At 38.7% G+C, this 27,960-nt stretch overlaps 1 protein-coding gene across 8 annotated transcripts; it reads right to left on the reverse strand.

Moving 5' to 3' along the window:
- Positions 1-852: 852 nt before the first annotated feature.
- LOC133867122 (AP2/ERF and B3 domain-containing transcription factor At1g50680-like) lies at positions 853-27,479 on the reverse strand. Of its 8 annotated transcripts, none has more exons than XM_062303810.1 (5): positions 27,338-27,479; positions 27,130-27,214; positions 26,709-26,846; positions 26,498-26,563; positions 853-1,940 (listed from the first exon to the last, which is right to left on the reverse strand). In XM_062303810.1, the coding sequence occupies exon 5, from the start codon at positions 1,931-1,933 to the stop codon at positions 884-886; it is 1,050 nt and encodes a 349-aa protein (XP_062159794.1). In that variant the 5' UTR covers positions 1,934-1,940; positions 26,498-26,563; positions 26,709-26,846; positions 27,130-27,214; positions 27,338-27,479; the 3' UTR covers positions 853-883. The 8 variants fall into 8 exon arrangements, with proteins under 8 accessions (XP_062159794.1, XP_062159792.1, XP_062159789.1 ...); XM_062303808.1 differs by having other exon boundaries at positions 26,709-26,849; XM_062303805.1 differs by having other exon boundaries at positions 26,709-26,854.
- Between the last annotated feature and the right edge of the window lie 481 nt (positions 27,480-27,960).

The raw sequence follows: 27,960 nt of genomic DNA on the forward strand, positions 1-27,960 counted from the left end.
GAATTCTCTCCATTTGAAATGGTGAAAATGAGGGTATAGTTATCTTTTCACATTCTGTAAAGATGTGAAAAGACAACTATACCCTCCATATTTAACTAAATGGAGAGAATTAACCATGTTCTTCTTCACTATTTCCCTTGTTCTTTCCAACAGTTGAGTGAGAGAATTAATTATAAAAGGGTGGTTGTAAACACTACAATCATTTTTATTACAACAGCCTAAATAGGGAAATAATTTTTCTCCCATTCAAGAATACAAAATCACACCTGTCAGGGTACATCCTGGTTCGATTCCGAACTAGAATTCTCCTGAATTGCCTGATACACGGTTTTGGCGGGTATGGTGTAAGTTAATACCTTAGCAGCACAGAGTAACCGTCCATTTGGCATCACATATGCACATTGATTCCTGAAAATCTGATCTAAGCTGTTGTAATTAATATATAGCATTGTTTCCTGAACTACACACTGCTAGCTTCACAAATAAATAGCTAGTAGAAGTACACAATACAATTCATGTTATTTATGCCAATCCACAATATCCTGTAGATCAGAATGACTGATTTCACTTAATTATCGTTTCATGCTTAACCATACATGCAAGATTGCATATGGCTGCATATATTCATGTACGACTGTTAACTCTCAAACTATTTTTTTTTTATCAGTATAATGCCATATAAAACTTTCAGAAGTGATCCAAACTCTTGACAACTTTCTCAAGAATGGTTAGTTCATCATAACACCTAAATCTCCTAAAAAATATATCTATATACCTCAAGCAAAAATTTTGAGGCATTATAGGGTCTAATGAGAAATCTGAGACAAACATACCCGAAAAAAAAAATGGGGGAAAAAAAAAAACCTAGGAAATCATATCTGCTTCAAATGATTTGTACACCAAAGAGCCTAAAACCTTTTTTTTCAGTTTCATGTGTTGGCTTGGGCCCCTTCAATTCCTCCTCTTCAAGATTCTTCTCATCAATATCATTGTCAATTTGATGACTTACTTCAAGTAGTGTTAGTTCCAGTTGCTTCCCAACATATTGGTTTGCCTGCTCATGAGCCAAGCTATGACTGTTTTCACCCCTGATGACATCAATCATGCAGAATGAGTTTGCGTCTTCTGCTACTTCTTTGAACTCGCACAAGTAGAAACTAATGCTATCATTAGCCTTCAAATATTTCTCCTTCACAAACTTATTCCAACCTCTTGTAAAGACAAAGCTCTGGCTGCTCTTCCAATAACAGTAACGAAATTTCCATGACCTCATCATCCTGTCATAGAAATTTAGCTGTACATCTTCCATGGAGCCCCCTTCGGCATTATCTTCAGCCGATTCAGAAATATGTGGAAAGTACTTCATAGCATGTTTCTTTGGGATGACAAGTCTATTTAGCTTTCCCACATCACTCGGTGTAAGCTCCTTTTGGAAAAGTAGTTTACACAAGAGCTCTTTGCTTTGCACCCTAGCCAAGTTCAAACCATTTTCTGTTTCCACAATATGTGAACGCGTCCTTAGAAACTCTTCAAACTTCGATTGATAGGAACCATCCTTTATCATGTTGAGGACAGCTTCAGTACTATATAGATTTTGAAAGTTTGGCTCTTCAACAATGGTATCATCAGTCCATGGAAAATTTTTGTGGGAACCTCCACTCCGAAGCTTGATGGCTGCGCGATCATAAGCCATGGCTGCTTCTTTTTCAGACTTGAAAGTCCCAAGCCAAATCCGTTGGTGATTGGCATATATTTGTGCGCCCCAATGCCCATTTGGTTGGGGGACAACACCTTTGAATTTCATGGAGACATTGCTACCATGTCTTGCATGCATTTTCGCAGGAAGCGGGTAAGTGTTGCTGCTCGAATCAGAATCTTCAGCAGTTGGATTCACTCTGCCATTTGATATCATGCTTGACATCTCCTCTTCCATTATAATTCTGCAGAAATAGGTTTTAAGTAAAGAAATGTGGCAACAAATGAAGAAACTCATATTATATGATCAAACAGATTTTCTTTTTCTTAAAAAAGATGAGGTAACAAATATTGGAACCTATTCATAGCGGCAGTACAACTAGATGAAATGAAATTTGTCATCTCAAGTAGAAAACCAAGACAAGAAAATGGAGTGCCCCACAATCCCTCCTTAACTGTTTTAGACTTAACAGTCTTTTTTTAAAAGATTTGCAAGCCAAATGTTTGTTTTTAACTACTTATAATTAAATAATGCTCCTTTTTCTTTTTCCACTCTTATCACATTGAAATACAAAAACACAATTTACCAAAAGGAAAGATAAAATTGATGTTTCCTCTGTGTGTTTGAGGGTGAATCAAGAAACACAAACATAAGTTTCTTATATTTTTGTAGTTTTATACCAAAACCTTTTTTTAAAAGGTTTTGGTGCATTTCCCTGTCTTGAAAGGCTCTATATATGCCTCTATGTATACAACAAACAAAAGGTATACAACTTATAGATTATTGGTAAGCACCACCAAGAAGAAGAAAGAGTACTTGGTTTCAAATACTTCTTAGTCGATCTTCAAGACATGCCAGCACATAAAAGCAATCTTTTAGAATGGATAAGTAATTAACTTCCCTATTTTCTATCAGTTTAAGCTTTTGGCATAAATTGTAATTTATCATTGCATCAGAGCGGTTGTCTTAATTGGGTCCAACTCATTGAGGACCCCAACTCCTTTAAAAAGAAAGAAAGAAAACACATGTTAGCTAGACTGCACTCATTGAGGAGGGTTTTGGCCCATATGTGAAAAATAGCATTATAATGATAATTTAAATGGTTAAATTCACTATTTTTCATCAGTTTAAGCTTTTGAAATTATCACAAGCAACTTGAGAACAAAACAAAGTATACACCAAACGAAGAATAAATCCAAAGCTCCATTGACTCCTTGTTGGTTGATGGCACAATTTCTACCAATTAGGTGGAATCATGTTCTATAAAAAGCTATACAACAAACAATTCAGCTGGCAGCCTTTTTTGGACGACCTTTCTTTTAATTCTATTGGTGAGGCTGAGACTAATTGGTTGGAGAGAATATTGGAGGAAGGGAGGTGTTGGAGGTAGTGAAACATTAAAAGCTATGAATGATGACAAGGCGACGGGCCCTAATGGTTACTCTAAGGCATTCTTCCATACTTGTTGGGATGTGTTGAAATAAGACATTATGAAGTTCTTTCGTGAGTGACTTCCATGCTAGAGGTAAGTTTGAAAGGATCCTTAATGCTACGTTCATCTCACTCATTCTGAAGATTTCATGGGTTATTCATCCCAAGGACTTTCACCCAATTGGTCTTGTGAGTGGCATTTACAAAATTATTGCTTAGATTCTGGTAAACAAGCTAAAGACGGTGTTGCAGAACCTTATTTCTAAGTCGCAGAAGCTTTCATTCGAGGAGGGCAGATCCTAGATCCTATTCTTATAGGCAAGGAATGCCATGGTAGTAGAATAAAATTTGGGGAACCAGATTACTCCGCAAACTGGACTTCGAAAAAGCCCATGATCATGTGAATTGGGATTTTCCGTAGTACATGCTAAGAAAGTGAGTACATGCTAAGAAAGTGTGGTTTTGGGGGGGAAGTGGTGCTCTTACATAGCTCATTGTCTCTCCTCGCCGTAGGGCTGAGCATGGGGCGGGGATGCCCTTTTTTTGGCCCCGCCCCGCAGGGGTGCGGGTTTCCTTTGGGAAACCCGCAACCCGCAAAAATCCCCATGCACCCGCATGGGGCGGGTGGGGATGGGGCGGGGTTGAGGGGCGGGGATCCCCGCGGGTATGCGGGGATCCCCGCGGGTATGCGGGGATCCCCACGGGTGTAGAACACCTAAAAAAAAAAAAAAATGGTGCAAGAAGAAAAAGAAAAGAAAATATATGAGAGGGGGGTGATTCTGTGAAGAAGAAGAGAAGAAGAATGGTATAGAAAGAAGAAGAAAAATCTGGAAGAAAAAGAAAAAGAAAATATATGAGAGGGGGGCTGTGAATTTGTGAAGAAGAAGAGAAAAATAAGGAAGAAGAGAAGAAGAATGGTGCAGGAAGAAGAAGAAAAATCTGGGAGAAAAAGAAAAAGAAAATATATGAGAGGGGAGGCTGTGAATCTGTGAAGAATAAGAGAAAAATAAGGAAGAAGAGAAGAAGAATGGTGCAAGAAGAAGAAGAAAAATCTGGAAGAAAAAGAAAAAGAAAATATATGAGATGGTGGTTGTGAATCTGTGAAGAAGAAGAGAAAAAGAAGGAAGAAGAGAAGAAGAAGAATCTAGAAGAAAAAGGAAAATATATGAGGGGGGGGGGCGCGGGGAGGGGCAGGGCGGGACGGGGATCCGGGGAAAAAAAAAAGATTAAACCCGCGCCCCGCCCCGCCCCGCACGGGTTGGTTAAAATTCAACCCGTACCCGTAAAAAAAAAAAAAAAAATCAAAAACCGCAATTTTAGGGGCGGGGAGGGGCGGGGGGTGCGGGTTGGGGCGGGTTTGCGGGTTTTTGCTCACCCCTACTCCTCGGTGTGTTTCTCGGTCTTAATTGGTGAATGGCACTTCCACTGGGCTTTTTAGTAGCTCCTATGGCTTAAGAGAAGTAGACCCTTATGTCTCCTTTACTGTTTGTCATTGTTATGGAGGCTTTGGGTAAGATAATTCCTACTGTTGTAAGTGCTTATTATCTGGCTCCTCTATGGGGATAGAGAATGGTGGTGGGATTGTCATCTTTCACTTGTTTGAAGATAATACTCTGATTTTCAGTGGGGGTGATCCAAATCATCTACGTCATCTATAGTGCTTGTACTTATGTTTTGAAGTTGTAAGGTCAATTAGGCTATGTCGGAATTGGTTCCTGTGGATAATGTTGATGATGTGGATGGGTTGACTAGTATTCTAGTCTTCCGTTAGGGGCCTCCTATAAGGCCAAGTCTATTTGGGACGATGTTATTGATAAGATAGAGCGTCGGTTGATCAGTTGGAAAATTATGTATTTGTCTAAGAGTGCTAGGACATTAGAGGAGAGTAATATTTATTTTTCTATACTTTGTATCTTTGAAGAACTGCTATTGTTTCTCATCAAATGATTAGTTATCATGATTTATTTGTTCTTTTTTCTCCTTCTAGCTCAATGTTCTCTCTTGTATACCTGTGTATCTGGAGTGTCTTATGCTTTCAATGGTATTTTGATTACTTATTAAAACAATAAACAAAAAGAAAACATCCAAAAGATACCCATAAGCATTTATCCAAAGTAACAATTAATAGGCCCACACCGTGAGTTTCCAAGCTCATCCAACCACTCTATTGAACCAAATTACCAAAAACATAAATAAAACTCAAAAAAACCTCTATCTAGCAGCAATATCTTGGTCACTTGAGCATGTTTCAGTTAAAAGTCTTGCCAAATTAATGTCTTAGCCCCTACATTAACTTTCCACTTTCTATCAAAATATATACCTTCTAGCCTTCCATCATATATCTGTCCTCCAAGTGACTATTTATATTTTACATAAAAGTCTCATGGACAGATAGGAGAATAGAATATGACAAACTAGCAGACCCTCATCTAAAAGTAACATGCTAGCAAACAGTCATGCAACAGAACCTCAAGATGGAGCGCTTTTCCCAAATCTTACTATAAGCATACTCAACCAAATGACACTCCAGGCTCGATAAAATATAAGAAATAGAGCAGAACCATATATATCCCGATTTTGTGAACCATCTTGTTATATGAATTAGTTCAATTAACTCCGTTAACAATTTCTCCATGCATCAACAGCTAGATATGATAAGAAGAGGAAATTATTTGCATCTGATGAAACTCTTTAGGAAAACAAAAAATTTCTAGAAGCTTCTTATTAATATCTGGATCATACTGGAGACTTCTCCTTATTAATGATTCATAAGTCAATCACTTGTTGAGACCAACCAAGAGCTTGTTTCTGACCACAACATTGTTGTCTGAAAATTGGGTTTAACTACAAAACTTTGAATCTGCACTATTCGATCCATATATAATCATAGGAACAAGAGAACTCTCTGAAACAAATCAAGCTTTAATAACAAAATCAAGGAGCAGGTCATTTACAAAGAAGATCCAGGGGTTAGATGAACAGGCCCCTACTAAATTGTTCCTGAGTTTCAAGTTGAATAGTTTACTCAAAACATAGCAATATTGTTGAGTCAATTAGTCATTAAAAATTATTGCAACACTGAAGTCAACGAGCTATATAACTAAAAGAGGTTTAAGGCAAGGAGATCCATTGTCTCTTTACCTTTTTGTGTTAGCTATGGAAGTACTATAAGGTTTGTTGAAGGAAGCTGTTATGAGTAATAAATTGTTCAATTTTGATACCAGATGCTCGGAATTCAAGCTAACTCATCTGTGTTTTGCAGATGATTTGATAATATTTGCTTTTGGAAATCTGAAGACTGTGGCAACTATACAATCTGTGTTGGATGCATATGCTAGACTGTTGGGACTATCTACAAATCCAAGTGATGTGAACCAATTAATACAAAACACAAGCATGGATAGGTTGGCTAGTTCGAGCAAGCCGGGAACTCCCAAAACACAGTAAAATGTATTTATCAAATAATAATTCAACTTCTCCATATAATTATTGACTTATTCCTTGTATACAATTAAGTAACCCAACTGAAGTAGAAGTGTCATTCTACATGGCTAGAGACCTACTGGAATACAAGGAAGAGACTCGGTTGGTTGAAACCAACCATGATCTAATCATCTACTCTTGTCCTAAGAGATAAGACTTTTTATTAACACTCCTTTACTTAGATAACTATTAAATAGGACTGCTACTAAATCAAATAACAAACTAATCTAGATATTCTTATTTAAAATTAAAAGACTATTTCTACTACTAATCAACCGCATATCTCTTAAGATAAGAGAAAAACTCTTATTTAGATAATACTACTCATGGCTAGAGATGTAATCGATAATGATTACATCATTTCCCCCCTCCAATCCTTTCCCTTGTCCTCAAGGGAAAAACAAGAAAATTGCGTTTTCACTTCTTCCATGTCTCCATCTTCATCTTCCCCTAGGTAAGCTTCAATCATGAACAATTTTTTACATCAGTGTCCTGGTCCGTATTTATCGTTGCATTTAAAACACAATCCCTTTTCTTATCTTTCCTTTAACTCCTTCGGCGTCAACCTCTTGATGGGTAGGAATGGCGGGTTTAAGGTTTGTTGGTTTCCCATATCTACTTTTCTCTCTTCCGCTCGGTTGCTTATTGTGATAGCACTGTGTCGTGCTTCGTAAAGTCTAGCCAGGCTGATTGCAGATGTCAACATCTCAGGTTTTCCTGCAGTGACATCAGCCTTGAGCACTTCTCGCAAGCCACTTATAAAGCAACTAACCTGACGAGTTTGGGATAGCACCCCAATTTTGGAGAGTAAAGACTCGAATTTCGCTTGGTATTCTTGTACAGTTCCTTCATGTTGTAGCTTCGTCAATTCTCAGAAAGGGTCGTAAAATTGATTGGGTCCAAAGCGGGTAAGTAAACCTGCAGTGAATTCTGGCCACCCAATTTCTCGTTCTTCCTTGATTAAGATTTGGAACCACATCTGGGCCTCTCCTTCTAGGTGGAATGAAGCTAGGGTTGTCTTCTCGCCCTCCAATGTTCCCTGAAATCGAAAGAATTGTTCAGCTCGGCAGATTCACATCGTGGGGTCTTCGTCTCCGTTAAATCATGGGAAATCTAATTTCACATGTCATGTGGTGATTGTTGGGTGACGTCCTCCTTGAAAGGAATTTTCTCCTTCGTATTCGTGATCTCTTCCATGTGAATTCTCACCATGTGATTGTTTGGCAAACATCTCGTAGATTTCTATCATACGATCTTGCATGGTCTATTTACTCTTACGGAATTCCTCATGCTTATCCGATAAGCTCTTCATTAATTGCTTTATGCTTTCCAGTTGTCGATCCATCTCTTCGTGCTGTCTCTTTTTTGTTACAGAACGTGTTGCTGGATGGGTTTGTAAAGAAAAATCCCGAATTGCCCAACTTTTGTTCTTTGATTTTCCTATATCGTCTAACATCTGGTTTCTTTTGCGGGAAACCAATCCTCTTGGGTAAACAATTCTTGCTATTCAAGAGGAAAACACCTGGCTTTAATACCAATTGATGTGAATCAATTAATACAAAACACAGGAATTGATAGGTTGGCTGTTTCGAGTGAGCCAGAAACTCCGAAAACACAGTAAACTGTATTTATTAAATAATAATTCAACTTCTCCATATAATTACTGACTTGTTCCTTATATACAATTAGGTAACCCATCTGAAATAGAAGTGTCATTCAACATGGCTAGAGACCTACTGGAATACAAGGAAGAGACTCGGTCGGTTGAAACCAATCATGATCTGATCGTCTACTCTTATCCTAAGAGATAAGACTTCTTATTAACACTCATCTACTTAGATAACTATTAAATAGGACTGCTACTAAATCAAATAACAAACTTATTTAGATATTCTTATTTAAAATTAAAAGACTACTTCTACTACTAATCAACCGCATATCTCTTAAGATAAGAGAAAAACTCTTATTTAGATAATACTACTCATGGCTAGAGATGTAATCGATAATGATTACATCACCAAGAGTATTGTCTACTGCGGTGGGATCCCTCCAGATCTTAAACAATTAGTTCTTGATTGCTTACAAGTGAAAGAATCTTCCTGCATGTTTGATATCTGGGGGTGCGATTGATTTCGAGAAAATTGGTAGCTTTTGATTGTGCAGTATTGTTGAAGAAGATTACAGCCATGATTAATTCTTGGCCATCTCAATAGTTGTCGTTCTCAGGTAGATTACAACTTCTATCTTTGATTTTGTATAGCATTCAGGTATACTGGTCTAGCATCTTCATTCTTCCAAAGCAAATTATTCGATCCATAGAGCATAAATTCAATAGATTTATGTGGACAGGGAATGAGAATGAAAAAGCTAAAGCAAAAGTGGCTTGCGAGTTAGTTTGTGTTCCAAATAAAGAAGGGGGATTGGGGATGAAAAGGATTGAAGAGAGGAACAAAGATGCTATAATGAGGCATATTTGGAATTTTTTCACTAAGGCTGAATCATTTTGGGTGGCGTGGGTGCAAAGGAATCTCCTGAAGCATGGGTACAATAGGGAGTAAGGTTAATGCAATGCTAGAAAGTGTATTGAAGGACAAAGATTGGTGTTGGCCACCAGCTAGGTCCGAGGAGATGGTTGATCTTCAGAGTAAACAAGCATTGGTACAAGTACGTGTTGCTGACATTCCAGAATGGGTAATCTCAAAGAAAGGGATATATTATTGTGCTGAAACATGGGAGGTTATTCGTACAAAACATGCTGAAGTGAAATGGTGGAGGCCGGTATGGTATCCTCTGGCAGCAATTTCTAGACATGCTTTTATCTTTTGGTTATCAATAAGGAATAGCTTAACGATGGGGGAGAAGTTGCTGAGTTCGGGATATCAAGGAGACTTTCTATGTCCTTTTTGTCAAGGTTGTACAGAGAGCAGGGACCATATTTTTCTTTTTTTTTTCAGTGTGGTTTCAGTCAAAGATTATGGAGGGAAGTTAATTATTCAAAAATGTTCAGTAGAGGATCCTAAAATAGAAAGGGAAGAAATTATTGAATGGGGAGTAACAAAGCTTCAAGGGAAAAGTCTGGAGGTCACATTGTGTAGCAAACATAACCAACCAGTGAGGGATCTTCTGAGTCAACATTGAGGTGCCAAACTACTTCGTCAATAAGCAATAGCAACGACAATTCTTCAAATGCCAAGAATCAAGAAAAGAGGGTGGTCTACGATCAGCCAAAAAAGGTGAGCAGCAAGAAAAACTACTGCTATTACACTAAACTAGCCCTAGGATGCAATGGCAGAAGAAGTTGACTTCCAAGCAAGTGCGATGCCTGGAATTGCTTGTTAAGCAGCTGTGATCCAGTTTGTGCTCGAGTATTTTGGTTGTATAATGTTTTGTTTGTTTAGTAAAAGGTGCTTATTCATTAAAAAAAGAAGAAGAAGTTAAGACCACATAGAGGGTCTATAAACTATAACTGAAACATAGCTATAGTTGGACAGTTTTGAGTGTAGATTTTCCTTGAATTTCAAGATTTCGGAGTAATATTGTTCCAAAGCACCCCCACACTCTTGGAATGGAACCCTGCACGATAAATCCCAAAAGGGCTTGTTGATGAGGGCCAACTTCCAGCTCTGATTCTCCTTTGAAGATTCTTAGGAGGGTTTTAAACCCCCATTAAAAGCAAGGAAAAAAAACTATACACAAACACATATGTATGTAGGTATAATGTCTTGTGAACTTAAGGCTTTAAGGCTACGTGAAAATTATCCATGCAGCAAATAACCTTGTTCACGAAGGCTACTATATATTCAGTACCAAATTTAATTCTGCCTCACGTAATAAAGGCTACTTGTAATGATCACTAGTTTTAGTGATAAGAAACTAGAAGAACTAAGAAGAAACATGGAGGTTTGTGCGTGAGAAACTAAGTGAGAAGAAACTAGAAGAACTAAGAAGAAACATAGAGGTGTGTGCGTGGAAGGAATAAGAGAACACGTGTTGTTGGGTGAAGTATTAAACACACGTGTGGTAGAAGTTGTTAGGCCAGCTGTAATTAGTTGGGCCACTTGTATTTGTTAGGCCAGCTGGACTTAGTTGTTAGAGGGCCAACTGGAGTCAGTTGCAAATAAGTGAGCTAGGCCCAGCGATTGTAAGGCTATATAAGCCATTGAGCTTTTTAGAAGGGGTACAAAAATATATGTAATCATTTTGTTACCTTGTACACTTTGGAGCTTATGATTGGGCTCAAACCAATCTTTCTATCTCAATATCAGTTCATATATTCCATTCTTCTATTCAATCCATATTTCCATTCATAATTTACAGAAAACTGTTAGAAAAATACAAGAGTATTACAATTAGTATCAGAGCTTCTACGATCCATGGCGAAAGGCACGAGAGTTAGAGATTTGCAGGATACAGTTACTAGTTTCAAGTTGCATCTAAAGGAAGTTATGTTTAGGTTGAAGCAACAAATGGAACAAACTCAGAGTCAAAGCACTTTGCATGGCAAGAAGATCAATGAATTGTCAGTTAAGATGGATCAGCTAATCGAAGCTATCTCAACCAATGGGAAGAATTCAGTTTCAGATTTGTAGTCACCTACGTTCTTTCAACAAGGATACATGGAAGGAAGGCACACGAGAGAAAATGGAGAATCTTCCTTTGCATTTCCGAGATTCCAAAGGAGAGGTCCCAATCCTACTGGTCTAGATGTTCAAGTGCGTAGTCTCAAGGTGTAGTTTCCACGGTTTGACGGAGACAATGTAACAGGTTGGTTGTTTAAAGCTAATCAGTTTTTTAGCTTCAGTAATATTCCAACTGAATACAAAATAGTGATGTCTGCTTTTTATATGGAAGGTGATGCATTAGTGTGGTTTCAAGATGCATCTAATTTAGTATTGTTTACGTCGTGGGATACCTTTGAACAAGCTATTCAATTACGATTTTGTCCTAACTTGTATGATGATCCTATGGAGGCTTTTACTCGTTTGAGACAAACTTCTAGTATTTCAATCTATAAAACTCAATTTGAGAAACTGTCCAATAGGTTGAAAGGTCTCTCTGAAAACTATAAATTCAGTTGTTTTTTAAGTGGCTTAATGGATGATAGTAGGCTCCCTTTGAGACTGTTGAAACCACAAAGTTTGAATGATGCATTTGGATTGGCCAAAATCCAAGAGGAATTTGTGATGAGTAGTAGAAGATCTTATAGATCTAGTGATTTTCATACAACCTCTGCTTTTCAACAAGGAGGAAATTACTCTCAAGGTAGCCAGCATCAGAAACCTGTCTACACAGGTGCTACCAAGACTGAATTGGGAGGGCAGGGTGAGCTAGGGTTTCCTATTGGGGGGTCAAAACAGAATTTACAAGTCCAAAATATTTCTTCATCTCAAATAAAGGACAATAGAAGAAAATGCCTCTGTTATTACTGTGATGACAAGTATTGCCCAACTCATTGATTTCTAAAAGGGAAAATTTTCCTTATGGAGGGCTGTGAGTTAATGCATGCAGATCAATCTGTACCTCCAGAGACAGATTGCGATGATTCAGGGTTAGAACTTCAAATTCAGGAGGAAGTGGGGGAGGTTCAGCTGCCAGAAATATCCCTGCATGCTATTACAAGCTCTCCTAATCAAGAGACTATGCAGTTGTTAGGTACTATTAGGTCTCATGGGATAACTATTTTGGTTGATTCAGGTAGCTCACATAACTTTGTGGATCCTACAATTTCTTCAGAAGTTCAATTGGAGATCCAAGTTGATGTCAAGCAGGCTATCAAGGTGGCCAATGGGCAAATTGTTCACATTGCGGGCTATTCTCTAGCCCTACCCGTGAGAGTTCAATGTACTAATTTCTCTACTGAAGTTTATATCTTACCTTTGGGGGTTGTAACATGGTGTTGGGTATTCATTGGTTACGCTCTCTTTGTCCCATTATTTGGGATTTTTCAAAGTTAACTATGGAGTTTTCACTTTTATCACAAAGAATTGTTTCGACGGGACTAGCTCCTACTGAATCATCTTGGGAAGATAGTAATTCTTTCTCAAAGCTAAATATGTCTACACAGAAAGGGGTTGGTACTTCAAATGTTACATTCTGTAGCTCAGCCACAAAAACAACAGCAGAATGATATTTTTGCTAAACTCTTGAAGGAGTTTGCAACAATTTTTGAAGAACCAATTGGACTACCACCAATGAGGTCTCATGACCATCAAATACTCCTTAAGAAGGAACCCAACCTATTTGTGTAAAGCCCCATAGGTATGCTCATTACCAAAAAGGGGAGATTGAGAAGATTGTAAGGGAGCTGATGGAGTCAAGAGCAATCAGACCTAGTTAGTCCCCTTTTTCCTCCCCTGTTTTACTAGTCTGCAAGGCGGATGGGAACTGGTGTTTGCGTATGGATTACTGTGCTTTAAATCAAGCTACTATGAAGGACAAATTTACTATTCCAGTTGTGGATGAGTTATTGGATGAGTTGAATGGGGCTCATATTTTTTCCAAGCTTGACCTTAGATCCAGGTATCATCAAATTCGAGTTAAGCCTAATGATGTGCCTAAGACAACTTTCATGACCCATGACAGCCATTACGAATTTTTAGCAATGCCTTTTGGGTTGACCAATGCTCCTTCTACATTTTAAGGTATCACAAACCATGTTTTTAGACCTTAACTAAGGAAATTCGTATTGGTATTTTTTGATGATATCTTGGTCTACAATAAGGATACAGAGGATTATTTGGTCCATTTAAGAGTAGTGTTGGAAACCTTGAAGAATCAGTAGTTATTTGCTAAGGTAGTGAAGTGCAAATTTGTTTGTCAGGAAGTAGAGTACCTCAACCATGTTATATCTGCTAAGGGGGTGAAGGCTAATCTAGCCAAGATTGAAGGAATGATTAAATGGCCCTTACTTAAGCTTCTGAAATCCTTAAGAGGCTTCCTTGGTCTCACAGGCTACTATCGGAAATTCATTCAGGGATATGGCCAAATTGCAGCCCCTCTAACATCTTTGCTGAAGAATGATTGTTTTTTATGGACAACAGAGTCCACTGCTGCCTTTCTCCAACTTAAAGAAGCGATCACTACACCCCGTGTTCTTAATTTTGCCAGATTTTTCCGAAGTCTTCACTATTGAGTGTGATGCTTCAGGGGTGGGCATAGGGGTTGTGCTCATGCAAGACTCTAGACCAGTAGCTTTTTATAGCAAGGCCTTAAAGGGGACCCTCAGACGGATGGACAAACCGAGGTGGTCAACAAATGTTTGGAGCGCTATCTCAGATGTTATGCGGGGGAAAAACCAAAGAACTGGTCTACTTGGCTTGCTATGGCAGAATACTGGTATAATACTAACTTTCATTCTTCTACTAAGCTAACATCATTTCAAGTTTTGTATGGTATACCTCTCCGAAGCGCGTAGAATACATTCCAGGGACTACTCTTAACCAGGCACTGGATGAACATCTTCAAAGCAGAGAACAGATTCTTGCAATCCTCATGCATAATCTCTCTCTGCTGCACTAGGAAGGCAGAAATTCCATTATGATAAAAGGCACAGTGAAAGGTCTTTTGTTTCAGGTGACTAGGTTTACATCAGGCTTCAGCCTTATAAGCAAAAAACTCTTGCTTTACGGAAATGCTTGAAGCTTCCTCCCTGTTTTTATGGTCCCTTTCAAGTGCTTTGCAAGATTGGCGAGGTTGCTTACAAGCTCGATCTGCGTGTGGATTCCAAAATCCACCCAGTCTTTCATGTTTCCTGTGTCAAGAAACAGGTTGGCCAGCGCTGTGTGCTTTTACCCTCTTTACCTCCGGTTGATAGTCATGGTGAAATTCAGCCAGAACCTGAGAAGATTTTACAACGTCAGGTCCGGAAGGTGAATAATCAGGCTCTTGCAGAGGTTTTGATTAAATGGAAGGGTAGTATAGTGGACAATGCGACATGGGAGGATTTTTAGGCTTTGAGGTCAAGATTTTCTCACCTTGTGCACAAGGTTCTTTAAAGCGGGAGGGATTGTAATGATCATTAGTTTTAGTGATAAAGATATGTGGCGTTCTAATCAAAGGGTCATACTTCTCGGCTTTATTACGGTAAGGCTAATGCACCAGCCAGCCGGTGTGGTGGCAAGAAACCAGAAGAACTAAGAAGAAACATGGAGGTGTGTGCGTGGGAACCTAAGATAGAAGAAACTAGAAGAACTAAGAAGAAACATAGAGGTGCGTGCGTGGAAGGAATAAGAGAACACATGTTGTTGGGTGAAGTATTAAATATACATGTGGTAGAAGTTGTTAGGCCAGCTGTAATTAGTTGGGCCACTTGTATTCTGTTAGGCCAACTAGACTTGGTTGTTAGAGTGCCAGCTGGAGTCGGTTGCAAATAAGTAGGCTAGGCCCAGCGATTGTAAGGCAATATAAGTCCAGTGGCTTACTAGAAGGGATACAAAAATATATTTAATCATTTTGTAACCTTGTACACTTTGGAGCTTGTGATTGGGCTCGAACCAGTCTCTCTATCTCAATATCAGTTCATATTTTTCATTCTTCTATTCAATCCATATTTCCATTCATAATTCACATAAATCTATTAGAAAAATACAAGAGTATTACACTACTATAGATTTTGCTCAATGTGCAGTTGTTGTGATGCTCTTTAGTTTGGGTTTGGTTGGTTCTTTACTAGGGTTTAATTTTTGTGTCTTGTGTTGGTCTCTAGTTGCCTGATTTCTCTATATTGTTGGCCTTAATTGGCTGGTAATTGTTGACTAGCTAATTGTTTGTTTTGTACCCTCTTAATCTGTGAGGTTGCGGGGCCTTGCTGGCCCTTGTGTTCTCTCTATATTCTTTCGTTCTTTTCAATAAAGCTTACTTATCCCAAAAAGAAAAAAGAAAATCACCATGGATGTAATTATACAAGATACACTTATATGGACATGTTAAGTTTGACTTTATTTTTTGGTGTGGGCCCCTCTTCAATGATAAGTTGGTGAAGATACTTGCTGGAGAAGTTGATGGCGTCACTTGGTGCACATGGCTTGACTTGTAGGAGAAGTTTACTTCTACAAGAAGAAAGTGACGTGGAGCTTACTTGTAGAAGAAGTAGTGCTTGCTTCTTTGTTAAGCTTTGCTACCTATATAAGAAGCACATGGCCAACCAAAGCAAGTGTGAAAATCCAAAGAATCTCAAAGCAAAAGAAAAAGAAAGAAGCAAAGAAGGAAAGTTTATCCTTCTTGGTGTGCGGTACAAGGTAAAAGAAATAGAGGTTTTCTCTTCTTGATGTGTCGTATAGCAATACACAAGTGAGTGAAATCTGGGTGTATTGGGGCTTTGGGTGATTTTCTCCCTATAACTATTTTTAATAGTGAATTTTCTCTGCATCTCTTACAGTAGATGTACCTCAGTTTGAGGGAACCACTTAAATCTTAGTGTCATCTGTAGTTGATTTATTTTTCCTTGTCTTAATTTTTTTCGCATCTCACCGGGCCTGGGAAATAGGACTTATTTCCTAACAACTGGTATCAGAGCCATTTTCTTGGTCAGAGCCAAGGTCTGGTTCGGGTGGGAGCGATGGCAATAGAAGGGAGGATTGTAATCGAAAAATTCAATGGCACAGATTTTGGGTACTCGAAAGTGCAGATTGAAGATATTCTCTATGGGAAGGATCTCCATCAACCGCTTTTAGGAGAACAGCCTGACGACATGTATGATAACGAGTGGGCCCTGCTTGATCGTAAGACCCTGGCAGTTATCAGGTTATCATTGTCAAAATCAATGGCGCACAACGTCGTAAAGGAGAAGACCACAACAAGTCTAATGGCGGCTTTGTCAAGCATGTACGAGAAGCCATCAACTAACAACAAGGTGCATCTAATGAAGAAACTGTTCAGCCTAAAGATGGCAGAAGGGGCTTCGGTGGCGCAACATCTCAATGAATTCAACACCATCACGAATCAACTATCCTCGGTGGAAATTGATTTTGATGATGAAATTTGCGCGTTAATCGTCTTGGCGTCTTTGCCAAATAGCTGGGAAGCTGTGAGAATGGCTGTGAGTAACTCTGCAGGTAAGAGTAAACTTAGCTATGAAGATGTTAGGGATTTGGTTCTTGGTGAGGAGGTCCGCAGGAAGGATGCTGGTGAAACCTCCGGTTCTGGTGCAGCCTTAAACCTTGAAGAAAAGGGCAGAGGTCAAGAGAGGAACTCTGGGAAAGGCAGATCTAAATCATGAAAGGACAGGAGCAAGTCCAAGTTTGGGTGACTAACTGAGTGTTGGAACTGTGGCAAGACAAGCCACTTAAAAAAGAATTGCAGAGAACAAAGGAAGAAGAAGACTGACGACGATTCTGCAAATGTCGTGGTAATAGAAGAAGTGTAGGATACTCTACTTCTCTCTATTGACAGTCCTCTTGATTCTTAGGTCTTGGACTCAGGAGCCTCTTTTCATACCACAACGATCTGTGAAATTCTCGAATACTATGTTGCTGGAGATTTTGGAAAGGTGTACCTAGCTGATAGATCTGCGCTGGATATTGTGGGCATGGGTGATGTTCGCATAAGAGTACACAGTGACTCGGTATGGAAACTGCAGAAGGTTAGGCATGTCCCAGATTTGAAGAAAATCCTGATTTCAGTTGGACAACTTGATGATGAAGGACACTCCGCTAACTTTCAAGGCAGTAAATGGAAGGTCAGCATTGGAGCCAGGATTTTGGCTCAGGAATACAAAACAAGTACTCTCTATATGACTACAAACATTAAAGATGTGGCATTCGGGTATAGGTTTTGGCCTGATCAAAACCGGAAACTCATTAGAAGTAAGAACGTTACTTTTAATGAGAATGCTTTGTATAAAAATGATTCTAGTGCAGAGCCAGCATGTATAGAATTTGAGGCTGAAAAGCCTGAATTTATCAACCTAGATGGAATTCCTAAAGGCCCAGCTGCTCATAGAATGAATTCAGATGCTGAAAAGGGTCTAGAAGTTGATGATACAGCAAATCAACAAATAGAACAAGGTACACCGATAGTGGCTGTCAGAAGGTCTCTCATAAATATTAGACCTCCACAACGTTATTCACCCTCCCTGTCTCATATTTTGTTGACTGATGGCGATGAGCCAGAGACGTTTGTTGAAGCCTTGCAGGTTGAAGATCCAATCAAGTGGGAGTTAGCAATGAAAGATGAGATGTATTCATTATTGTCTAACCAGACCTGGGCGCTAACAGAGTTGCCAGCAGGTAAAAATGCTTTGTACAACAAATGGGTGTACAGAATAAAGGGTGAATATAATGGTAGCAAACGCTACAAGGCAAGATTGACAGTCAAATGGATTGTGCAATATCTGAGAGGAATTTCAGATATATCCCTTTGTTTCACAGGTGCAGATTTGACGCTGCAGGGTTATGTAGATGCTTATCTAGCAGGTACTATTGATAGGAGGAAAGGTACTGCAGGGTTTGTAATTAACCTAGGTGGTATAGCTGTCAGTTGGGCTTCAAAGTTGCATAAAAGTGTAACTATTGAGAAACTGAAGTTGTGCGCAGCTTCAGTTGGTCTTCAAGCGTGAGGACAGGTGGTGGAGACATCTTGAGAAAATTCGGGACTTGATGAAAATCAAGTCAAGTGGGAGATTGTTAAGTTTGACTTGATTTTTTGGTGTGGGCCCCTCTTCAATGATAAGTTGGTGAAGATACTTGTTGGAGAAGTTGATGACATCACTTGGTGCACATGGCTTGACTTGTAGGAGAAGTTTACTTCTACAAGAAGAAAGTGACGTGGAGCTTGCTTGTAGAAGAAGTAGTGCTTGCTTCTTTATTAAGCTTTGCTACCTATATAAGAAGCACATAGCCAACCAAAGCAAGTGTGGAAATCCAAAGAATCTCAAAGCAAAAGAAAAAGAAAGAAGGAAAGAAGGAAAGTTTATCCTTCTTGGTGTGCAGTACAAGGTAAAAGAAAGAGAGGTTTTCTCTTCTTGATGTGTCATACAACAATACACAAGTGAGTGAAATCTGGGTGTATTGGGGCTTTGGGCTTTGAGTGATTTTCTCCCTGTAACTATTTTTAATAGCGAATGTTCTCAGCGTCTCCTACAGTGAATGTACCTCAGTTTGAGGGAACTACTTAAATCTTAGTGTCATTTGTGGTTGATTTATTTTTCCTTATCTTCTTAATTTTTTCCCATCTCACCGGTCCTGGGAAATATGACTTATTTCTTAACAGGATAAAGAAATGATATATATCAAGATGGATTGAAATGGAGAAAAGGCTAATATCTACCCTAACATACTGCAAGGATGAGAGAGACACTAATAAGGCATTGATCAAGGTAGTAAGCGAGGAGAAAGAGGGAGAATAGTTTCCACGGTAAGGGAGGAGAAAGAGAGTCATGATCCTAAGTGTCTCACATGGCTTAAATACAGTCTTAGTGATGTGACTCTTAGATACCCTCCTATTGCAAGCCGGTTTTCAATGGTGAGTATGAGATCAAATGCAACTCGTTGAGTATGAGATTAAATGAGTTATGGCTTTGTGGTCGACTCCTTGAGGAGGTGACATATAGGCTGGATTAAAATGTTTTGGTACTATGTATGGACAAAGTATTAAGTTATTGAATACTAATAAGAGAGTGGAGCTGCCAAAAAGAAAAGGCTATCATTGGGTCAGAGTTGATGGAGTGAGCCGTCGTGAACATTAGCTGCGGAGCGTGGTGGTATGTTATAATCCAAAGTGTCCCACATGGCTTAAGTACAATCTTAACTATGAGTATATAAGCTCTTGGACACCTCTTTGCAAGCCAGTCTCAAGGGTGAGTTCTCCATGAGGTTTGCATCATTTAGTATCAGAGCCAGCCACCACATCTAGTATGAGATCGGACGCAATTCATTGAGTATGAGATCAAATAAGATGTGGGTTTGTGGTTGAGTCACAAAGGGGTTGACCTATAGGTTGGATTAAAATGTAATGATACTATGTATATGGATAGTGCTAAGTCATTGAATACTAATAGATAAGTGGAGCCACCAAAAGACAAAAGGGCTATCATCAAATCAATGTTGATAAAGTGGGCAATCATGAATGTACGTTGGTTGCGCAACGTGGTAGTATGTTATGATCCTAAGTGTCACATATGGCTTAAGTGCAATCTTCATCATATGTATATAAGGTCTTGAACACCCTCTCCTTACAAGTCGGGTTTCAATGGTGAGTTCTCCCTAAGGTTTGTATCAATATCACACCTAAGAAAAAGTTTTGGGAAAATACACTTAACCTCCAGAACTGGCATCCCATTTGAAGTTAGGCCTCAAATTTTAAAAAGTAACCCTTGACTCTCTCTAACTACCACTTATTTGCAAGTTACACCTTCTACCAACATCTGGCATTACCTTTTTTCAGTTTTTTTTGTTTTTATTTTTTTAAAAGTAATTTGTAAGGATAATTTGGGCAGTTCATATATATATATTAATGCTAGATGCTAACAGAGGGAATAACTTGCAATGAAGTGGTAGTTGGAAGAAGTCAATGTTACATTTAAAAATTTGATGGCCTAAGTGCAAAAAAGGTGTAAATTCAAGAGGTTAAATGTATTTGTCTCAAAAAGTTAGGATGTATTATTTAAGTATATTGTCCTGTTTTAACTTTTATATGTACATAAAAAGCTACCCAAAAAAATGTCTTATACGATTTAAAATGTCTTATAAGAGCGCGATGCTTTGTGGAGATCGGTGATTGATGTGAAGTATGGAAGTGTGAGGGTGTTCATTACCGGCGGCGGGGTCTTATGGTGTGAGTGTTTGGAAGTTTCTTCAAAGGGGGTGGGATACTATTGCCAAGTACTTGCGTTTCGAGGTGGGTGATGGGTCTCATATTCGCTTTTGGCATGATTTATAGTGTGGGGATAGGCCTCTCAAGCTCTGTTATCCAGCTTTGTACACTATTGCTCGTTCTTCTGATGCTTGGGTGGTGGATAATTTGTCTGTGGTAGGAGGCGTTGCTCATTGGAATGTTCTCTTTACGCGCTATGCTCAAGATTGGGATGTGGACTAGAGATGGTGAAGTCCTTTTATGCACAGTTATACTTTATTCGAATTCGGCATGGGGAGGTTGATAGGGTGGTGTGGAATCTTTCTAAGTGGGGGAGTTTTGAAGTGTAGACTTTCTATAAAGCATTAGTTTGTCACGAGGCGGCTTCTTTTCCTTGGAATGGTATTTGGCGTGTTAAAGCTCCAAAGTGGGTGGCGTTCTTTGTTTGGGCAGCAGCTTTAGGAAGGATTTTAACACATGACAATTTGTGTAGGCGTCGTATTGTGGTGGTAGAGTGGTATTGTATGTGTAAGAAGTATGAGGAATCCGTTGATCTCCTTTTACTTCATTGTGACGTAGCACGGGTTGTTTGGAGTTTTTTTGAAGCAAGTTCCTTTGTGTGTTTTGTGGGGCTTGTGGCGTCAGAGAAATTCTAGGCTTTTCGAAGATATGGAGGTACCGATTGGGGCTCTTCATTGTGAAGGCATTTTAAATTTGAAAACATGTGACTTAAATCCGATGGTTTTGTGGAACAAGTGCAACGTTGGTGGGAGACTTATGATTTTCAAGGCCTGCCTAGTTTTGTGCCGGCTAACAAGTTGAAAGCTCTAAAGGTGGACTTGAAGAAATGGAATGCGGAGGTCTTTGATGATGTGGGGAAGAAGAAGAATGAATTATTGGAAGGTATTCGAGAATTGAAGTGTTTTGAAGAAGCTCAGGGGTTAGTGGAGGAGGAGCGGGTACGGAAGTTAGACATGATTAGGGAGCTGGAAAAAACACTCATGTTTGAGGAGGTTAATTGGAGGCAAAAATCCCGGGCTCTATGGCTGAAGGAAGGGGATAATAACACTAAATTCTTTCACAAGGTGGCTAATTCGCACCGTAGGTTCAATCATGTGGGAGTTTTGATGATAAATGAGGCTATGTCTACTGATCCGGTGGAAATTAAGGATCATATTGTGAATTATTATGACACATTGTACATCGAGCAGAGTTCGTGGTGGCCTAGGGTGGATGAGATTTCTTTATCATCCATGCAAATGAGTGTCTCTAGTTAGAACGTGTCTTTGAGGAGTAGGAGGTGTGGGAGGTGGTGCGGGAGATGAATGAGGATAAGGCACCAGGTCCAGATGGTTTTTCAATGGCTTTCTTTCAAAAATGTTTTTTTTTTGGGGGGGGGGGGGCTTTAAACAAGATATTATGGCGGTTTTTTTTCATAATTTCATAATAGTTGCCAGTTTGAGAGGAGTTTGAATGCAACTTTTGTTTCCCTAATTCCTAAGAAGGCAGACGCGGTGGAGGTTAAGGACTTCAAGCCTATCAATTTGGTGGGAGGGGTCTATAAAATTATTTCTAAGGTCCTTGCTAAAAGGCTCAAATCAGTGTTGGAAAAAATTATTTCGAGTTCTCATAATGCTTTCATTGGTGGACGGCAATCTTGGATTCAATTCTTATAGCTAATGAATGCCTGGATCGTCAAATGCAATCGGGGGAGGCTGGGTTATTATGCAAGCTGAATTTGGAGAAAGCATATAATCACGTTAATTGGAAGTGTGGAAGTGTGAGGGTGTTCATTACCGGCGGAGAAAGCATATAATCACGTTAATTGGACATCAAGGATAATGAAGCTTTAGTAGTGAATCATTTGATGTTTATGGATGATACTTTAATTTTTTGTGGGGCACAGGCCGAGCATGATCGAAATTTGAGTTGTACCTTCTTATGTTTTGAAGCGGTTTCAGTGTGGAGGATCAACTTAGGCAAATCCGAATTGGTCCCCATTGGCGAGGTGGAAGATGTGGAGTCTTTGGCACATATTCTGGGTTGTAGAATTGGGTTTTTGCCAATGACTTATTTGGGTTTGCCATTGAGGGCGTCGTTTAAAGCTATTTCTATTTGGAATGGAGTTATTGAGAAGGTGGAACGAAGGTTGGCTAGTTGGAAGAAACTTTATTTATCCAAGGGTGGTAGGGTGACGCTGATTCATAGTACTCTTTCTAGCATTCCTACTTATTATTTATCTATGTTCCCTATTCCTGTAAGTGTAGCTAAGAAACTGGAGCGGCTTCAAAGAGAGTTTCTATGGAGTGGTATGGGGGATGAGACTAAATTTTATTTAGTCAATTGGCATCGAGTTTGTACTCCAATCAAGGCTAGTGGACTGGGAGTTCGTAATGTTATTAACTTTAATTAAGCTTTATTCGGGAAGTGGATGTGGAGGTTTTCTCAGGAGCGCGATGCTTTGTGGAGATCGGTGATTGATGTGAAGTATGGAAGTGTGAGGGTGTTCATTACCGGCGGCGGGGTCTTATGGTGTGAGTGTTTGGAAGTTTCTTCAAAGGGGGTGGGATACTATTGCCAAGTACTTGCGTTTCGAGGTGGGTGATGGGTCTCATATTCGCTTTTGGCATGATTTATAGTGTGGGGATAGGCCTCTCAAGCTCTGTTATCCAGCTTTGTACACTATTGCTCGTTCTTCTGATGCTTGGATGGTGGATAATTTGTCTGTGGTAGGAGGCATTGCTCATTGGAATGTTCTCTTTACGCGCTATGCTCAAGATTGGGATGTGGACTGGAGATGGTGAAGTCCTTTTATGCACAGTTATACTTTATTCGAATTCGGCATGGGGAGGTTGATAGGGTGGTGTGGAATCTTTCTAAGAGGGGGAGTTTTGAAGTGAAGACTTTCTATAAAGCATTAGTTTGTCACGAGGCGGCTTCTTTTCCTTGGAATGGTATTTGGCGTGTTAAAGCTCCAAAGTGGGTGGCGTTCTTTGTTTGGGCAGCAGCTTTAGGAAGGATTTTAACACATGACAATTTGTGTAGGCGTCGTATTGTGGTGGTAGAGTGGTATTGTATGTGTAAGAAGTATGAGGAATCCGTTGATCTCCTTCTACTTCATTGTGACGTAGCACGGGTTGTTTGGAGTTTTTTTGAAGCAAGTTCCTTTGTGTGTTTTGTGGGGCTTGTGGCGTCAGAGAAATTCTAGGCTTTTCGAAGATATGGAGGTACCGATTGGGGCTCTTTGTAGAAATGTGCTTAATATATTATATCTTTGGGTGTCGGCGCATAACCCAGGTAATATGTCGTTCGCTGATTTTTTTACTTTCTTGTTCGTTTTTTTCCTCTGATTAGGGGCCCTTTTGTATACTTCATGTATACTAGGGTTGCGCCCCTATGCACTTTTTATTGAATTCTTACTTATCAAAAAAAAAAACTCCCAATATTGGAAGGAAAAAATAAATTTGAGACTTTAGGAATTGAACGAATTGACAAAAGCTTCTTTCTCTTCAGCAATTAATACACATAGCAAAGTCTTAAAATGACTTTCCCTCAAATCACACTTTGAAAAAATATTGGCTTTGGATAATGTTTATAAGAAAGACCTTAGAGGGCTGAGAGAAAAGATGAAAGATCAGTATAACGGTTGGGAAACTTGGGTGAGGTGGATAATCCAACTAGACCTAACATCATTTTGGATCGTGGTTCATGCTTAGGACAACCTAATAGCTCAAAAGTATATTTCTACTATGTGAAATATATTGGATATAAGATATCTTATATACAATGTATATCACTTCTTACATTTTTGAAAGGAAATTCAAGTCAATCACTCTTGATTTGTAACAATTTCAATATATTAAAAAGAGTTTTACTCCTAAATTACGATAAACAGCTTTGAATTGTCTTTAGGCAAGCTTACTATGATAGAGTAAAATAACATGCTACAAAAACCATGACTACACTTCAAAGAAAATGAAATAAAATCTAGTTCTCTCCATAAAAAAGGGTCAGCAGTTCTTATTTTTGTATTTCCATGTAGCCACAAGTGGCTTCAGTGAGGTTGTTGAAGCAAAATAAGCTAAGTCTCCCTGCAAAAGAGTATACCATAGGACAGAATTCGTGCTCTTAAGTAACATTTGGGCATTGACCTTGTATGTCCATGTACATAGATTTATAGACCTAACCTGGCGCCATTGCAACAGGCTTTCCTGAGAACAAACCTAGGATTTATCCTACCCCAACCCTCAGCCCCCTTGACTACAGCTCAGGTGAACGCAATCATGGACTAGGGTTGGCTCGGGATGCAGGCATGTTTCAATCTACAGGATTAGGATTGTTCTCACTTCCAACAAAATCAATCTGCCAAATGGCAGGCCTAATTAATAAATATAGGGCAGGTATATTTATTCTCTCTCCAATATCCTGAAAGTTTACTTCCTCACTTATCACACTGTGCCCCAGTAAGCAAATTCCTTTCTAAACAACTGACCAATTTCATTCTCAGGTGCCAACAGCCATCCTTACATATCGGGCTTGTTTGGTAATGCTTTTAAGAGCTTGCGTTTTGTTTTTTGATCGTGATGTGACATAAAAGTGAAAGTTGTTTTTGAATGTTTTGTGTTTAGAGTTGTTTGTTAATGTTTTTAGTAAAAAGAAAATCCAAAAAACGTTAACCTGATATATTTTCAAAAACTGCCAAGCAGAAGTGTTGAACTCGAATTACATTCTAAATGACTTTGTCTAAAAGATTACAGAATTATTTTGTCTATGACTCAAGCTAACAAATATTACAATTCAACCATACCATTTACAGATGATTTTGCTGCATCGATCCCTAAACATCTATCAAGGTTCACACTCATATTCTTTCAAAAAAGTATTACATTTTTCTTCTACAAAATACAAAATATGATCTTAATTCTTGCAGTTCTAAGCAATGCTTTAAAATTTGAAAACTAAAAAGGTCTGATAGTTGTTCAGCGATTTCCAAAACCTAACCACATCGTTATTAATCTCCAATTTTGCCAAATACCAAGGAAATAGGCATGTGCATGTACAAGGGGATGAGGAGAGTGACTTTGGGTGTTACTTATAAGAAGAAAGTGTAGGTATTTAAACAACAATTTAGGAGGAATAAATCAAAAAGGAAAGCAAGTCTTTGATCTCTATATGTGTATCCCATTATACACAGGAAACCATGAGAATATTGATATATTGCTCATTGATACCTATACGTACACTTGGCAGACGTTGACAGACAACTAGGTCTACGGACATGAATTGACACACCTTCCAATTTTGAACTCGTCCTAAGACTGTCATTTCGTTGAACCATAAGCTATATGCTCATGCGATGTCGAATTTATCGCAGGCAAAAACTAGACAGTTACTACAGGCCAACACATCAACACTTGTGAACCAAAGAAAACATCACCAAAATCACATAAACCAAGACCTTTCTTTAACGCAAATCTTAAAAATGGCTGGGGAACACAATCTCAAAACAATGTAAAGATCACCATAAACCACAAATTCATCAATTTTGATTTCCTCCTTCGGCCAAATCACTCAATTATTAAGAAGATTAATCAATTTCCCTTCCTTCGCAGATTAGGAAGATGGAAGTAATTGACTATATTTCATAATTTATTTCCACAAACAAGCTAGACAGTGAATCCTATGAAATACAAATTAATCACTACTATAAATTCTACAAAGAATATGAAAGGACCTATCAAAATAAAGAAAGTATGTTAAACACTAAAATCAAAGTAGAAGAAAATAAATCAGATCACCCAAGACCAAAAATTAAACTCTCTTTCACCACAAGTTTAGAAAAGGGAATCTCATGTAGTGTTAATCTTTACCAGTTAGTTAATCCTAATTTAATGACTTAACTGCCATCAAATCAACTAATTAATACGCCATTCAAGGTACAAAATTCCATGTATTCAAATAACCCCACAAATCTGACTTCCAGCAAATAGAAGAACAGTTATTAACAAAACATAGAGAACATCAGTAGAGAAATAAAAACATAAAATCAGCAAACCAAACTGACAAGACAGAAATTAAAAGAAAAAACAAAACGGTTACCTGAGTGATTAACCAGCAACAAAAAGAAGCAGAAGTTTGCCTCCCAACACCAAGCAACAATAAGAGCTGTAGAAAACAATTAAGACCTAATAATTTACTAAAATAAATAATCGAAGCCTCTGACCTTGCTGAAGAAGAAAGATATCTTCCCAACAGATGTAATAAATAAAATAAAATCCAGCAAAATCCGCAAATTAAATTAATTACTGACCCGAATAAGGAAAATTCCCTCTTCAAAAGCTTTACTCATGGCACCGGGAAGGTGAATATCTACCCAGCAGCGGAAACAATAATTTGTTGCCATATTTAGCAGCGTCTGTACTGACCCACTTCCAAAAGACCTCTAAATCTGCTTTACTAGGAACAAAATCACCAAAAAAATATACATATAATTTATGCGGTTTTTATGGGAAGCATGCACTTGGGTTTGAGAAATAGGAATAATAGGAAATCAAAATAAGCCAGAATCAGACCCAAACATACCGTATTGCCTTGCATGGCCTACCAGTAAGACAAGGAGGACCGGAGGAAGAAGAAGATGATAAAAGAAAGCGATCGAATAACGTGAAGCACTAATATGTGTGATATATAATAAAGGTTTCCGTTACAAGAAGAACAGTAACCAGGCGTACCTTCAAGCACTAGTACTCCATCGTCCTCTCTCCCAAGGAGTACCATAAAAAGTCCCGCTTTCAAGCTCGATCAGAATTAATAACACTAATATACCAATAATAATAATAATAAAATATTTGATGAAAGAGGAAAGAAAGAGCACAAGAAAAACGACAAACAATCTAGTAGAAGCAGATAGAAAGGAAAGGTTAAAGTAAACAGGCTTACCTCTGATGAACATCACAGAAACATTCTTCCATTTATATATATATATATATATATATATAGAGGCATTAAAAGGAGTAACACATCACAGAGAGAGAGAGAGACAGGATAGTGATATGGATAAGAACGGAAGGGTTATACATCGTGATGTGTCAAGCGCCTGCTTGATGTGTCATTTCGGTACTTTTTGTAGCCTTTTTCTCTTTTTCTCCTGAAGAGATAGGCGGAGAAAAACCTGGACGGGGCATAAGCAAAGAGACTTCTGGAGTGAAAGAAAGAGGAAGAAGAAAGAGGAAGACATGGCAAAAACTGGGAAGCTGACAGAAAGAGAAGTGAGCACGCACTCGCAAAGGTATGCTCTCATACAATTGACTGCAGCGTGTGCTCACTCTCTTCTGTCAGTCTCTTCCATGTTCCTCTTTCGGGGTTGCTTTGTGGTTTTTCAGGCAGGCAGATCAAAAAAAATGAAGTAATCCGCACTAAAAATGGTAATTTAATACCCTGTAACACTATGAGTCAGATCTGAAAGAAACCTCAAAACACCCATATTTGGCAAAAGTACTCACATCAGCACGCAAACGCTCACACATTCCCATTTACCCTTTTTAAGCTTATACCCAACAGAT

This window comes from Alnus glutinosa, chromosome 4 (assembly GCF_958979055.1).
Source record: "Alnus glutinosa chromosome 4, dhAlnGlut1.1, whole genome shotgun sequence".
In the NCBI taxonomy this organism is placed as follows: Eukaryota; Viridiplantae; Streptophyta; class Magnoliopsida; order Fagales; family Betulaceae; genus Alnus; species Alnus glutinosa.

Bases quoted from the DNA above. Each gene is read 5' to 3' on its own strand.
- LOC133867122 (XM_062303810.1), bottom strand. From the start codon at position 1,933: ATGGAAGAGGAGATGTCAAGCATGATATCAAATGGCAGAGTGAATCCA.